The following is a 15503-nucleotide window of genomic DNA, read 5'->3' on the forward strand; positions in this document are numbered from 1 at the left end:
AGCTACCTTGCTGTCACACAGGCCCCCCCGGCTCTGCCCAGATTCATCTAAGGCCCTGCACCCCGCCGGGCCTTTGGAAGTGCAGCTCTGGGCCCTCTGGGCTCCAGGGAGAGCAGAGAAGGCCAGCGGGTAACCAGGCTCCGCAAAGGGGAAGGTTAGCCCCTGGGAGACGCGTGGGGTCCCACGTGGAAGGGAAGCCAGAGGGGCTGCAGTCCCAGGGACAGCCCTCGGGACTCCCCGGCGGTCTCCGCAGGATGCTCCACGGACAGAAGGGAGGTGGCGGCCCCTCCTTGCGTGGGAGCCCATCACCCGGGGTGGCTGTGCCAGCCAAGGAGGGGAAGAGAAAGCAAAAACTGCCCAGAGGAGAGTCTGTGTTTGCTCTTCTCACGGAGCCAGGCCGCCGCCTGCTGCCGGACCCACGCTGCTGAGCAAGGGCTCGAAGTTCGCTCTCAACACCATTTTTCCTTTCCACGCTGTCCCTGGCTCCCTCGCCGCTTCCCAGGCTCCGGGTGGCTGTTCTGATGTCTAAAGTCCTGGAGGCACTGCCACGCCGGGTCTGGCTTTGGGGGCATGGAGGGTGGGCCTGTGGCGCAGCCTGAGGTCCTCGCTGGGCTGGGAATAACAGCATCCCTGTAGCGCCACTGTTCAAGGACCTCAAGTCCATTGTTTTCTGTCCCATGGTAAAAACTAACGCTCTCAAGGCTAAGGAGACAGGAGATTAAATGTAAGATGAGCTCCCGGGACAGAAAAATGACATCAGGTTAAAAAATAAAATCCGGGGCACCTGGGTGGCTCAGTCGGTTGGGCGTCCGACTTCGCTCAGGTCATGATCTCACAGCTCGAGAGTTCGAGCCCCGCGTCCGGCTCTGTGCTGACAGCTCAGAGCCTGGAGCCTGCTTCGGATTCTGTGTCTCCCTCTCTCTCTGTTCCTCTTCTGCTGTGCTCTCTCTCTCAAAAATAATGTAAAAAAAATATAAAAATAATTTAAATAAAGGAAAATCCGGGGTGCCTGGGTGGCTCAGTCAGTTAAGCATCTGACTTCGGCTCAGGTTACGATCTCACGGTTTGTGGGTTCGAGCCCCGCGTCGGGTTCTGTGTCTGGAACCTGCTTCAGACTCTATGTCTCCCTCTCTCTCTCTCTGCCCCTCCCCCGCTTGTACTCTGTCTCTGTCTCTCCCTCTCTCAAAAATAAATAAACGTTAAAAAAATTTTTTTTAAAAAAGCAAAATCCAAAAAACAGCGTGACGTTGAATTAACAGCGATGCTCAGTGTTGGTTCCTGCGTTGGGACAAATGCACCATGGTAACGAAAGACGCTACCATCAGGGGAGCTGGGGCGGCTGTGCGGGATCTGTCTACTGTCTTGCCACCCTCTCTGTAAATCTGCAGCTATCCTAAACTAAGAGGTTTATTTACATGGAAAGAAAATAGGGGCCACCAAGAAAAACCGGCTCCCCAAAATGGCTGCCTGATCTCAACAGAAGTGGCTTCAAGTTGAAGTCCATCGTAAATGGGCTGCCGCTGCCCCCCACCCCACCCCCCGTCCTCAGAGCTGGACGGCTTGCTGAGAGCCCAAGAGAACACTCAACAATTCGAACTTGGGGGAAAGTCAAAAATCTGCTTCTCCTTCCACTAACTCAACACAAACAATGAAACAGGACTGTCCAGTGCCTGGCAACCCGGGGTTAGTTACAGTTCAACGAGCCAGCCCGGAGCTTTCCGTCTGGGCAGCGGCACTGAAGCTCTCCCCAGGGCTCGGAATCCGATCGGCTCTGGAATAATCGTCCCGCCCGGCCTCCTTCCTCGGAGACCTCCTTCCCCAAAGGGGTCCTGGTCGTCAGCCTGGGGAGGCTCCCGGCCCCCTGGGGTCCTGGGCTTTCCCGTGAGCCTGCGGGAACCGGGGCCGTCTCTGCAGTTGGCGAGCATCGGTGGAGACGCTCCCAGGAATTCATCATGAGTGAGTCACGCATCGGTCCACAGCACTGTTTGTAGCATATGATACTCATCACGGCGTTCTTTATAATAAAGAGCTGGAAACAACGAGACGTGGAGTGGCAGGGGCTTGCTTAGTAAGTGCTGATACATCCGTCCATATGAGGCAATGCCATGTGGCCATTAAGTCATGCTGCGGCATAATACTTATTGACAGGACAGATGTTCCAGATACATTGCTAAGCGGTAAGAGCACAGTACGAAAAGTCTCGGCCAGGGTGACCATGCTTTTCTAGAATGTCTGCCCCGAATGAAGACTCCAAGAGAATATTGATGGTGGTCATTTGTGGGCAGTGGGCTAATGCTAATTTCTCTTTGTTCTTTTCTGTTTCCAGATTTCCTGCGCGGCTCGTGTATTCACTGTCGTAATTGTGTTAACAATTGCATTGAAGTAAAATCACGCGGGACCTATCGTTGCCTCCCCGGTGCTGGACTTAAAAGAAATAACGGGAAAAGTCATGTAGACTGAAGGGAACATCGCCCGTGTACTCTACCTGCCTTCCCTTTCTAGATGGTCGGGTGCTGGGTGGGAGGGGACAGAAGCAGGCAGGTCTGAGGTTTCGCCGCGGCCTGGGGGTAGGACTCCCAGCCCTTTGCGAAGATGCAAGTCAGCCCGCACTCAGAGGGAACTACCTTCTGCCTGCGTGTCCTCCCCAAGTTCCCAGGCTGCCCTCCCCCCCGCCCCCGGCTAACACAGGCACTGGCCCTGCCTTGTTCTGTGCAAATAACCAGCGGGGCTCCCGGGTCACTTAGAGAGACTTGTTCTGAAGAACCAGCCTGTCACCAGGCACCTCTGGACCAACTTTGATCCAAGGAGCCGAGCAAGCGTGGAGAAGGTCACGGTGCTCGCACAGCCAGCTGCGGGGTGGCACCAGGCCCTGGCACCACACAGGGGCCTTCCTGGGGAAGAGGCCCGAGCTCAGCGTCCGCCCCCCTCCACCTGCACCTGCCATGTTGACCCCCACCACCACCACCACGGCCCCTTCCTCCAATCTAACGGGGGGGTGGGGAGCCCAAAGCCCAAGTCCATGCCACCTCGGTCAAGTCACCTGCCTCCCCCGTCTGTGACTCCTTCTGCATAAAGGCAATGCTCCTGGCCATTGGTGACCAGGAATCTGCCCGGCTGGCCTGTCACAAAGGACACACTCACGGAAGGCCCTCTTCCCCTTCTCCTTCCTTTCAGGCTCCTGACCGCCTCCTCTCTACACTGCTGCTGGAATGATGCCTTGAAGGCCCAGGGGGACCCCAACCGCACTCAGTCACCTCTGAGGGGCCTCTAGTCCTCAGGGGAACTGTGGAGGCCTATAGAGCCTGGCCGGCTAAGATTTAAGGCGGGAAAGTTTGTAGCCCGGGAGACGGCTGGCTGGCTGAGAAGCAGCAAAGCAGACCAGGAAAACGGGTCTCCTTTGAAAGGTCAAGGCTGGAAGCAGCCTGTGGGGCAACATGTTTTCTCACCCTGTAAATGCTTAATCGAAAGCAGCAAAACAGCCCCCTTCCTATGACGTATACACCGCCCCCGTCACATTCCCCTCGCTGCCTGCACATCACTACCCTGATCGCACAGTTGCCCTGGATCACTTAGGAGTATGCTTTGTCCCTGCTTTGGAAACTGTGCGTCCCTTTCCCCTGCACCCCTTGAAATGTACTGGTAAGATTCTCGGCAAAAACCGGAGAAGAGCTTTGCTCGGGGCGTCACCCCTAGAGCGCTTGGCCCCCTCGCCCTCTCATTTCTCTGCTTCAGGGGTCTGGAGTAATCTGTCACCCGCCGCCCCAGGGTTTGCTGGTCAACCCGGCAGGGAATCCTCCTCGTCCCTCTCCCCGTGTGTCCCCCGCCACAGCCCCGCCATTACCTGCAGCTTCCCAGAGAGCCCTGCCCGTGGGACTCTCTAACTAGAATGTTCTGGCCCTCTCCACACCTGGTGAGTTCCCAGTTAAAGGCGCCGAGACTCCAAAAGTGGGGTTGATGTCCCACGAGAGGCATTTCCTGGGGGCTGGCTTGTCGAAGGCAAGACAGATGGACAGCAGGTGGTGGGGAGGGGACACCAGCCCTCCCTCGGCAAGCAGCCGCACAGAAAACACCAGTCAGCAGGACGGGGGCTGGGAGGGGGCCTCCTCCGGCCCCGGACAGGTGACCTCACTAGTCGAGTGATCTTACAACAGCGAGCAGGTGGGAAGAGTGTGGCCTTCCCTGGTGAAAATGGTCAGAGCAGGGCTGCACCCACCCGCTACCTAACCGGGTCCTGAGCCTCCGTGCCAAGGTACCCACACTGGGTCCCCCACCACCCCCAGGAAGAGAGGTGCTCCCCGCGGGGCTCCCTTCGTGCACGTGGCCCCGGAAGACAGTGAAAGCGGAAAACGGGCCAGTGTCGCACGGGAAGGGACTCCCCAGATCCAGCACCTGGGCAGGACACCAGGGGACTCTTTAGGGCGCCAGTGGGAACAGCCAGGGGTCATACATCCCCACCTGGTTTTTATTGGTGGTGGCAGCGTGGTGATGGTGGGCAAGCATCAGCCATGCCCGTGGGGTTGCTTCGGGCGACCTGAGAACGGCGTGCTCGGCATGACTCAGGGAGCCAAGCCCACGCAGCCTTCTGGAAGGGCTGCCCCAACTACGTCCTACAGCCCCTGGGTGGGGAGGGGGCCGGTGCCCCTGGGTGCAGCGTCCAGGCCCCAGCCCGCTGCCATCCTGGCCATGGGCCCTGGGGGTGGGTCACGTGGGGTGCCCCTCCCAGACCCCCTAGACTGCCGCTGGGTGCCCGCTGGAGGCGGCAGACCTCATGCCTTGGGGTGGCCCCTCGGAACTCACTGGAGCCACATCCTTCCTACCTCCCCTCCCTGACTGGGTGGGGCCAGGGAGACCTTATGAGGCTCAGAAACTCATTTAGATCTGGTACTGACTCAAATGTAACAGCCACCGCCACCCACCCATGCACACACACCTGCATCCTTTCACCTGGAAGAGGTCTTCTGGAACGTTCCCTCCGTGTCAGGAGGGCTCAGACAGTGGCGGGACACAGCCACACAGCGCGCCCTGGTAACTGCCCCAAGCATCTTCCCAACAGCCCTGAGGAAGGAGGAGGACTTGGGGGTCCCAGGGGGTGAGAGGGGCCGAGGGGACCTTTCTGTCTCTTTCACACATGGAGGCTCGGATTAGGATTTCAGTTAAAGAAAGCATTCCACTGCAACTTTTAAAAACAAAAGATTGCCCTCTCTCTCTCAAAAATAAATAAACATTAAAAAATTTTTAAAAAGCCGGGGACGCCTCGGGGAGGCTCAGCCGGTTAAGCGTCTGACTTCGGCTCAGGTCATGATCTCACGGTTCATGGGTTTGAGCCCCACATCAGGCTCCGTGCTGATGGTTCCAAGCCTGGAGCCTGCCTCCGATTCTATGTCTCCCTCTCTCTCTGCCCCTCACCCACTCACACTCTGTCTCTCTCTTTCCCTCTTAAAAATAAATAAACATTGAAAAAAGTTAAAAAGAAAAGATTGGCTGTCAATATAGAGGACATCTGCAGTGCTGGTTCTCAAACTCAGCTACGTGTTCAAATTGATCGAGAGCTTTAAAAAAAAAAATTCCAATGCCCCAGCGATGCCCCAGACCAACTCTATAACAATCTCTGAGGACTGGACCCAGCCATCAGCGTTTCTAAAGCTGCCCAGGGGCCTTTGATGTGCAGCAGGCCTGAGAGCCACTGCGCCCAAACAGAAGTTCTCAAAGCGGGGTCCCCAGGGAGCATCGGTACCACCTGGGAACTTGTACTCCACCCCGACCCACGGGTTCCAAAATCTGTGGGGTGGACGAGCCATCCAGACAATCCTGATGCACGCCCCAGCTTGGGGACCATTGTTCCAGAAGGACCTAGTAGGTTCAGCTTGGGGACCATTGTTCCAGAAGGACCTAGTAGGTTCAGCTTGGGGACCACTGTTCCAGAAGGACCTAGTAGGTTCAGCTTGGGGACCATTGTTCCAGAAGGACCTAGTAGGTTCAGCTTGGGGACCATTGTTCCAGAAGGACCTAGTAGGTTCAGCTTGGGGACCACTGTTCCAGAAGGACCTAGTAGGTTCAGCTTGGGGACCACTGTTCCAGAAGGACCTAGTAGGTTCAGCTTGGGGACCACTGTTCCAGAAGGACCTAGTAGGTTCAGCTTGGGGACCACTGTTCCAGAAGGACCTAGTAGGTTCAGCTTGGGGACCATTGTTCCAGAAGGACCTAGTAGGTTCAGCTTGGGGACCATTGTTCCAGAAGGACCTAGTAGGTTCAGCTTGGGGACCATTGTTCCAGAAGGACCTAGTAGGTTCAGCTTGGGGACCATTGTTCCAGAAGGACCTAGTAGGTTCAGGGCTAACGGTGTGCACAGCGACCGTCCTGAGTGTCATCAGCAGTCCCGGGGAGAGGACAAGGGAGCCGCCCCTCCCTCCTCCCCCCACCCGCCGGCGCCCTGGACTCACGCGGGACGCAGTAGAGGCCCAGCTGCTCATAACCCCGACAGCAGTCGGTCACGTTCCTGGGCTGGGGGACGTCCACGGCCAGGTACTGAGTTCTGTACACCGTCTTGGGGCACCTCCTCCACGGGATCCACCCGCCGCAGGGAGTGTAGGTCACGTGCGACGTGTGGACGGCCTCCACTTTCTGGACGTTTCGGGTCACGGTGTAGTTGCACAGCTGGAAACTCAGCAAGGAAAGGCCGTTTTCTGCGGGGGGGGGGGAGGGGAGGAGGGCAGGGATGGAGGGAGACAACAGAGAAAATTCGGGAATCAACTCGCTAGGAGGGGTTCTGGATAAGTCCTCCACTTCTGCAAGAGCGAGGGAATCAGGACCTCGGGCACCGGCACAGCCCCCGGGCCTGCCCACCAGGCAATCGCGTGAAGCGGGAGGAACGAGGCGTAAGGGGGACCTACACGCCCAGCAGTCCCCTCTGCAGAGCCCGGAGATGCCACCGGGTCCGATCCATGCTTCCTGCAGCCCAGGGGCGGACCACACGCCGAAGACATGGAGTGGGGGCTCCGGCTTCTGGGGCTCATGCGCCGCGCCCCCTGGTTCAGCGGGCTGGAGCGTCCTGAATCGCCCCTGAATCTCCACGAGCCCCGGGTATGCCGCACGTGGAACGCACGCACGCCCGTTCCCCCCGGTAAATATGCATGAAGGGCTGCCCCTCGCCAGGCCCAGATGGCAGCGACAGTTGGCATGGGGCGGAAGGGTAAATAAACGATGCTTCGAGCACACGTGAGAAGTTCACAGGTGGCAAATTAGCGCGGATGGGCGATGAGAGCACCGCGCCCCCTGGAGGACGACATCCACCTGCCGGCTCGCTCTCTGTGTCTCTGCCCTGGAGCCCTCTTGCTGCGCACAGACGCCCGTGGCCCCTGTCCCTCCGTCTGCACGATCGTGGGGTCCTCAAGACCCCGAGGCACCCCCTACCTTCACCAGCCTGGGTCGTGGGGCGCCCGTGTGCCCACAGAGCCTCTGTGGTAGCAGGAACTGTTACGGGCTGAATTGTGTCCCCACCCACCCTTCCGAAATTCATGTGTTGAAGTTCTGGAAATAGGTTTTGGCAGATATATTTAGTTAAGAGGAGATTATGCTGCAGTAGGGTGGCCCCAATCCATGATGACTGGTGTCCTCACAAAAGGGGGAATTTGGACACAGAGACAGACACGCAAACGGGAGGGCGCCACGTGAGGACGCAGGCAGAGATCGGAGCGCTACCTCGACCGAGCAAGGGTGCCAGGGTCTCCAGAAAACCCCCGGAAGCGGGGAAGAGAATGGAGCGGATTCCTCCGGAGAACCCAGCCCTACGCACGCCTTGATCTCGGACTCCTGGCCTCCAGAGCAGGGAGGGACTAAATCGCTACTGTTTGAGACTGCACTGTGGTGCTGTGTCGGGGCAACCCCAGGGAGCTAACGCTTAGCAGCGAGCCTGGGGCTCTGCCCTCAGGAGCCCTCCGTGTAGAAGGAAGGAATCAGATACTTACTTAACCTCTGAGCTCTAAGCTTTGTGCAACTGTGCAGCCGCAGGGGAGGCGCTCAATATTATAGCGTCTACCCCTCCGTGAGAAGCTGGGCTTCTGGGAGCAGCTGCGAGATGGCAGCAGAAATAACCTGCATCACCAACACTAGGACAGACTCCCTCCTTGGCCTCACAGCATCCCACGAGCATGCAGAAAGCAAGACTTCGGGGGCTGGTGACCCCCGGAGAGAAATGGGGCCGAGCCAGCCGTCCGGCTCAGGCTGATGAGGGAGCCTGCAGCCTTACTCTGGGCAGAACGCGGTGCTGAATCCCAGCACCCAGGGCGAGCCCGCTCCGAAGTCACGTGAGCCAAGGGGCTGTCTCCCAGTCGACACTGCGGGCGGCAGGGCCTCTGGGAAAGGACATCACCTGCTGCCGCTTGTCCCCAAGGGGATCGGTTACAGCGCGCTTTGGAGAGGAATGGGGAGGCCCTCGTACCTGGGGTTGGGCAGCAGAAACCAGCTTCCCAGGCCAGGTGACGGCCCAGAGCTTGGATGTCACTTGGATGAGGGACTGGAGAGGCCACTCACCGAGTGATGGTGCCGAGCAAGACAGAGCCCGAGGCTTCCTGCACCAAGAATTTGGCAAGGTGGCTCTAGATTTTGTTTTGCATCTGAAACCAAAGAGGAGATGCCAACCACTAATGAAGGTTACATTTCCCCAGCCTCTAGAGAGCCGCTGTCTCCATCCAGTCGTGACAAGGTCCCAGCTGAGCATCAGCAGAGCCTTCCTGCACGCAAAAGTGCGTACACACACACACACACACACACACACACGCACACACACGCACGTCTCCCCCAAAAGTGCATTTGGGATCTATTTGTTTTGTTTTGTTTTTTGCCTTTCCCAGGGGACACCAGGTCCTCTGAATCCTGGTTCCTTGGCAGAGTCCAGAGGAGAAACCTTAGAACAATTCCTCCCTGTTCTGTAAATCCTTCTAGGAGCCACCAGCATGGGAGTCGGGGGTCCCGGGTTTTAATCTCAGAGGTGGGAAACCTTATCACGCTGGAGTGAGTGTCATCCTGGGGTCAGAAGATCCGAATTCGCACCCGCTTCCCCGAACACCAGTTGTGTGATTCTGAGCTCGTTTCACGCCCTCCCAGTGACCCCATCCCATGGTCAAATACTATCCGTGCCCCCCGGAAGTAAGTAAATGGAACTTCGCCTGTAACAGCAGCATGTGGCACATGACAGCAGGTGGCTGAGCAGCCCTGATGTGACACTGAGCCTCTGCCCCCCACCCCGGGTCCCCACAGGCACCGTGAGGGAGGGGCTCGTGAAGTCCCTCTGGTCATTTCCAGCTTCTCGAGCCTCCCGCTCTTACCGCGACTGAGCTGCAGCCTTCACACGTTACCCAGTCCGCAGGGAAAGTCAAGGGAAAGAAATCACCACCCAAAATTCTGCTCGTGGCGGAACAAACTTTAAACCAGTGCTAAGCCGCAGTTGACTGTGGAGCCTGTGTGAATTCCCAGCTGAGTAAGACAGATTTCAAAAGCAAATGATTTCAAAGGTTTGCCATCTCACGGCTCCAAAATCCCGGGCTTCAAAAACCTGACCTGCCTCAAGCAGGAACGTGTGCCCGGCAAACGCTTGGGGCAGGTGCCCTCACTGGGCTCCTTGCTGTCCCGTTGGCCCCTTTGCACCCTCGTGGACCGAGGAAACTCGGGCTGGCGGAGCCCAAGTGGGGGACCTGGCGGTAAGAGCCCACTTCACAAGCCGGAGCCTGCCTGGCAGGGGAAGAAGGTTCGAGCCAGGACCTGTGGCAATTCAGCTCACTGCCAGCTGGGTGGCCTCCGGCGAGTGCCTGACCGCTCTGGGTCTCCCTCTCCTTACCCGCGAGTAGGGGACTCCAACCCTCCGAGGCTCGGGAGACTTCGATTCCGAGCCTCTAAGGACACACCCGTCAGTGTGGCCTGCGGACCCGCAGCAGAAATGCACAGTTCCAGGCCCCACCCCAGACCCGCCGACTTGGAATCTGCATTTAAACACCATCAACGCCCAGCTGACTCGGGGGCACGCACACTGCCTCTTTTGTGGCCACCAGAAAGTTTGGCAAAATGGAAACGACACCACCTCTCGAAGCAGATGCGTCTTTGTGGGGCCGCCCCCTCACGAGACCCCCTCCCCGGGAGCCGCCACCCCCCCCCCCCCCCCGCTCCTCCAGCATCCCCCATGCTGAGCCCAGAGCCCTTACCTGTAAAGCCGCTGGCCTGGCTCGGGCCCACCGTGCTGACCAGAGCCAGCAGGGCCAGCCCGAGGGTCCCGAGCATGGTCGTCGGAGGCAGTGCGGCTCTAGGCCTCTCCTGGGCGGCTACACAAAGCGGTCTGGGCCACCGGGGCCTGGAGAAAGGGCCCTTCTGTTCCTGCTGGCGGTGGCGATGGCTTCAGAGAGCGTGCTCCAGGGGAACGGTCCCTTATGCCTGCTTGTTAACACCCGCCACCAGCGCGGCCGTGTCCCTCGGGGGGCCCGCGTGGCACAGCCCATTCTCGCAGCAGACAGATTGCATCTTTCGGGAAAGGTGAGTACCCAACCGCCAGGCGGCATCGCTAGGTCCCATCTCGTTGTTACGCAGAAAACACATTTCAGACCCAGATCTGACTCCCTCCATCAAGCACAAGGTATTCTCTTACCGTATCGTCGCAAACTGGCAGGAGAAAACAGCACCAAATCAAAGTGGTACATCAGATTCAGCAAAGCGTCCTTCACACCGCTGGACAATACGCATCAAAGCCATAAAAATGTTCATAGGCCGGAACCCAGAGACCTCTTCCTGGGGGGTGATCTGAGGGCCGCGAAGCGGCAGTCTCAGAGACGTCCGTTCCCGGTCAGCATCTAAAAGGGAAAAGCGTCAAAGTGGGCCACCACGGGTGAGCAGGAACGTAACTCATCACCGAGCACCCCGACGCACCAACACGGACACCGGCGGGCTCGCCACGAAGATGGCGGTACAGCCGCTCACGGCGTAAAGTCGGCACGGTCCCCACAAAGCCATCTCCACGAGGACACAATTCTGTTCGCTCCCGTGAACAGGGGCGTGAGGCAGACAGAGCCAGAGGAGTGAAAAACGGAGCGGGTGATGGGGCTTCGGCCGACGTAGGTTTTATCTCGGTGGCCGCCACGCCCGGTGTGTGCGTTTGGCGTGTAAGTTTCACACGAGGTACTTTCTCGTGGGCGAGGCCGTCCTCGTCGTCCGTCAGGCCGTCTTTCGCTGCCTGGTTGGCACCGAAGCTGGAGCCCGTTAGCGCCAGGTCAAGACCTCACTAGTTCCGCTGGGAAGACCCTCAGGGAAGGTAACCAAGATCCGTCTTGGCCGGAGGGTTCAGAGGTGTTATTCCCCTGGCGCTCTCACCACAACCCAGGCCTTCCAGAAAGGGACCTTCCAGCCCAACTCCCACAGCACCGTTGCTACACCTCCTATCCTCAGTAGGTTAACCGCTAGGATGACGGACGGCCGCGTTCGCGCGGTTAGTGGTTACAGGACAGATTCCAGGACAACGACAACAACGAGGAGGTGGAAACAATCAGGCAGCGGAGGGGCTCAGCGCGAGCGTCTTGGAAGGCAGTGCCCTCTGCAGAAAGCCGGTAGTCGGGATTGACTCAGAAACCGCTGGGATTTAAAAAAAAAAAAAAAAAAGTTGCAATACGAGAAGAGTACATCTTGGAGCTATAACGCAATAGTCGAGAAAAGACGGGATTTAATCAGCACCAGCGATAAATGAAAAAGCCTGAACGTTTAAACGTGTGAGATGAATCTGTTTTGCGATATTCTTCTATTTCTGAGAGCCGTGACCGCTGTCACGGACGAGAGCGTCTGTAAAACCGGAAGGCGCGGTCACACCTTTACATTCTAAACCTGGCAAGTGGTCCTGTGTGCTATTTTCTCGCACGTTCAGAACTGCGACTCCATGCAGTGGATCCCTTGCCTCCCATCGCACAGATACGGAAACTGAGGGTCAGAGAGGCCACACAGCCAGCGACTGGAAGATTCAATCCTGAAGCCCGAGTTCTTCGCACATCACTCCCGGTCTGGCCAAGGTTCCAACCGGGAGAACGCCCAGCCGGAGGCCCCAAGAGAGCTGAGCGAGGTCAAGACATCTCTCCGGCTGAGCACTTCGTGCTGATTTGGAATTGTCCACGAAGCGTTGTCACAGCGTGCTTTCCCTTTGTATCAAAACTCACGTGATTCTAAGAAACTCTCAAAAGTGACCGTCTGTTTCGAGCTGGGTCCTCCCTCACCCTCCTTTTGTTACAAGCACAAACAGAAAACCACGTGCGGCCTTTTCACTCCATCCGCAGTGAGGTATTTCCTTCCAGCTACTATTTACGCATGTTCTTCTGCATGACGGCCGCAGGGTTTTTCCACGTTCTTCTTTTCCATGTAAACGCTCTGAGGACAAAATAACCACGCACCGCAACGTGGCGGGGAGAGGGGAGTCTTTCCAGGACGTCACGCCCATGACTTCAAGAAGGGTCTGGTCACGTGTCCATCGGGCAAAGAGCCCCCGCCCCCAGGCCCCTGCGAGGAAACCCCGGCATCTTGCCCAACACCGGGCCCAAGAACTAGGGATCTCAGGGGGATTGCTAGTGCACTGTGACGCTCGTTCACACGCACACACGCACACACGCACGCATCCATGTGTGTGGACAGGCACGTTCACACTCACGTGAGCTCACGCGCGCGCACACCCGTGCACACTCGCTCGCACTCGCGTGTGCACGTACAGTGCAGGTGCTTGCACGCTCACCCTGTTGCCTGTGCGCACGCAGGCACTCCCAGGTGCTTGCACACCCACACTCTAACGTGAGCGGGTGCAGACGTGCCCCCTGCTTGCACGCTCTCGCGCTTGTGTGTGCACGTGCGCGTGCCGACACACACGCCTGCTCGCTCATACACGGGCACACACACCCACGGGATGCTGATGTGCTTCCTGTCCCTGGAATGTGTCTCCAAGGACGTGAGCGGCGCCCGAGCTGGGCCCCCCGCCTGCCCTCTCCAGCTGCAGGAAGAGGGTGAACGGACCTCACCGGCACCTTCTCATCTCAGGCTCTGAGGTCCCTCGTCCTGTGAACGACAGACCCCACCACAAAATCACCACTGTCGTTACCCTGCGGGCCAAAACGTATGTGCCCCCAGCGCTGTCCTAGGACGCGGCAATCTCGTCCCAAGGGATGGTGTGAGCGGCCCCGGGGAGAGGGGCTCGCCACAGTGGTCTAGGGCAGGGGTGACACGAGGGGTGACATTGCTCACAGCCCCCTTTCCGGAATCCTGCTCAACACGCAGCCTTCACAATGACCATCTATCTGGTGGAACGTGCCTCCCGGCCTCACCCGGCCTCGGGCTGGGGGGACGATAGTGCGGGGGGACACACAGGTGGCAGGGTGTCCTGCAGGCGTGGGGGCTCGCCGTGGAACCTCTCCCCGGGGTCCCGGCTGCAGGGTCAGGCCCCTGTGGGAACTGGGGGCTCTGGGCAGGGGCGGCGTGGGGTCTGCTCTGTTCCCTGCCAATTGGCGGGGACCGCGCTGGGGGTGGGGGGAGGAGCCTTCGGCTCTAAGGGGAGCTGGGCGGGGCTACCTCCAGGGTCAAGGGCTGGAGAGGAGCCCAGTGAGGCTGTAAGAAGGTCGGGTTCAGAGGTTCGGATCCAACCCAGGCTGTGTTACCCAGAATGGTGTTTCCTGGGGGCGTGGTGTCCCCAGGAGGGGCCTTTTGAAAACGCAGGTAACTTCTTGGCCGGGGGGGACTCAGGTGAGAGCTTGAGGACCCCAACGACATCCTTGCAAACACCCGAGGACCCTCTGGCGGGGGCGGCTCGGCCAGAAAATCGCTCTGGACAGGGCAGGGAAGCTGGCCTCCCTGGGACCCACCCCTCCGGAGAACCAACAACAAAATGACACCACCCACCGCGTGACAGCCCCCAAAGCCTTCTGAAGAGTTCTCAGGGCCTCCCTTGTTTTCGCTGTGGCCGTGTTCTTCCTCATCCCACGGGCATCTACACGCAAACACACACGCATTTTTTATCCTTGCCTTATGTTTTCCTTTTGTGTTTAGCGTTGCAGATCCCGTAGATGCTGCTGCTCAGAACCCCAGTCCTGTCGATCAGGATGCACACTTTCTGTCCAAGCCTGAATGAAGCCATGCTCTCCTTACGGCGGGAAGATCCCCGTGGCCCAGGGAGTAAGGCTGCCCCACGGAGCTCCGGTGCCACGGAGGCACACAGGGGAGGTAGGTGAGGGCGCTGCTTCTGCAGAGGGCATCCCAGCAGAGCGACCCCCTCCGCGAGAAGTACCAGCCTTCACTGCCCTTGTGACGACCCTCCAGAGTGCTCTTGGGGGTTTGGGGTCAGTGCTGGGGGAGTGGGATCCGGAAACTGTGGCTTTGGCCACGATTGACCTCACTGCGGTGCCCAGCTTGATTGTGAGGCTGTGGCTGGTCACTGCCCTGGGCCGTGCTCTAAAGATGTTCCATGAGGAAGGGTCTGAAGGAAGGAAGACGAGTGCAGAATAAGAACGAGCCGCCCAGAAACTCGGGGATGCCGGATAGAGGGCGGGCGGCCCGGGGAGCAGGTGTCCTGTGGCCTGTGGTCCGCACTGTGGCCCACCAGCCTGCTTCCGGAAAGATTTCGGCTTTAATTACGGCTCTGAGAGGCCTTGTGCGCACGCACCTCCTACTTGGGGCAAAGCCACCCCTGGGGGCGGAGGGGAGGATTCTCAGAAGCAGAGGGCCCCCACCAGGGGGCGGGTCAAGTCTGTGGCTTTCACCCCTGCCCGCCCTAAGGACAGTGTCACCCAGGTGCCCGGCCTGCCTGGGACCGAGGCATCTCTCGGGATGCGGGACTTTCGCTACGAACACCGCGGAGTCCCCGTGAAAACCAGATGAGTGTGTCGACTATTGGGAAGCTCTTTAAGAAATTCCAGCCCCCACCTCCCAACCCAGGAAAGGGGCCCAGCATCTCTGGGGGAGGGAGAGGACCCCTTTCTTTAAGGCACCTGGGGGAATTTCAAGGGGCAGCAAGGTGGACAGCCGGTGACCCAGTCCAGACCCTGGACGCTTTGCCAATAAGGAAATAAAAGTGGGGTGCCCTCGGTGAGGGGGCATAAAAAGATATGTCCACGTTCTAACCCCCGGTGCCTGTGAATGTAAACCTACTTGGAGACGGAGTCTTTGCAGACGCGATTAACAGAAGGGTCCTGGGATGAGGTCCTCCTGGATCCAGGGTGGGTCCTAAATCTGATGACCGGGTGTCCTCATAAGAGCAGGGGGGCCAACGGGAGACGCACAGAGGGGGAGGCTGTGGACGGACAGAGGCAGAGGTCGAAGGGAGGGGTCTGCAAGCCAAGGCTGGTGGCAGCGCTTGGAGACTGGACGAAGCGAGGAAGGACCCTCCCTCTGAGCCTCCAGAGGGAGAAACCGCCCCTGCCCGCGTCTTTCCTCACGCCCCCCGCCCCCGGCCTGGCCCTCTCACCGCCCCCCTCCCCCACTGCCCCGCCCCCGTGGGCCCCCCAGTT

General features: G+C 58.8%; 1 protein-coding gene across 1 annotated transcript in view; it reads right to left on the reverse strand.

The window, feature by feature from the left end:
* Positions 1–11601, reverse strand: part of UMODL1 (uromodulin like 1) — a 66486-nt gene extending 54885 nt beyond the window's left edge. The window contains exons 1-4 of the mRNA XM_042902986.1: positions 10909–11601; positions 10631–10832; positions 10194–10362; positions 6441–6683 (exon numbers count right to left, since the gene is read on the reverse strand). Coding sequence (XP_042758920.1) covers positions 6441–6683; positions 10194–10269 — 319 coding nt within the window. The 5' untranslated portion in view covers positions 10270–10362; positions 10631–10832; positions 10909–11601. The remainder of the gene's footprint in view (positions 1–6440; positions 6684–10193; positions 10363–10630; positions 10833–10908) is intronic.
* Between the last annotated feature and the right edge of the window lie 3902 nt (positions 11602–15503).

Source organism: Panthera leo, chromosome C2 (assembly GCF_018350215.1).
Source record: "Panthera leo isolate Ple1 chromosome C2, P.leo_Ple1_pat1.1, whole genome shotgun sequence".
Taxonomy (NCBI): Eukaryota; Metazoa; Chordata; class Mammalia; order Carnivora; family Felidae; genus Panthera; species Panthera leo.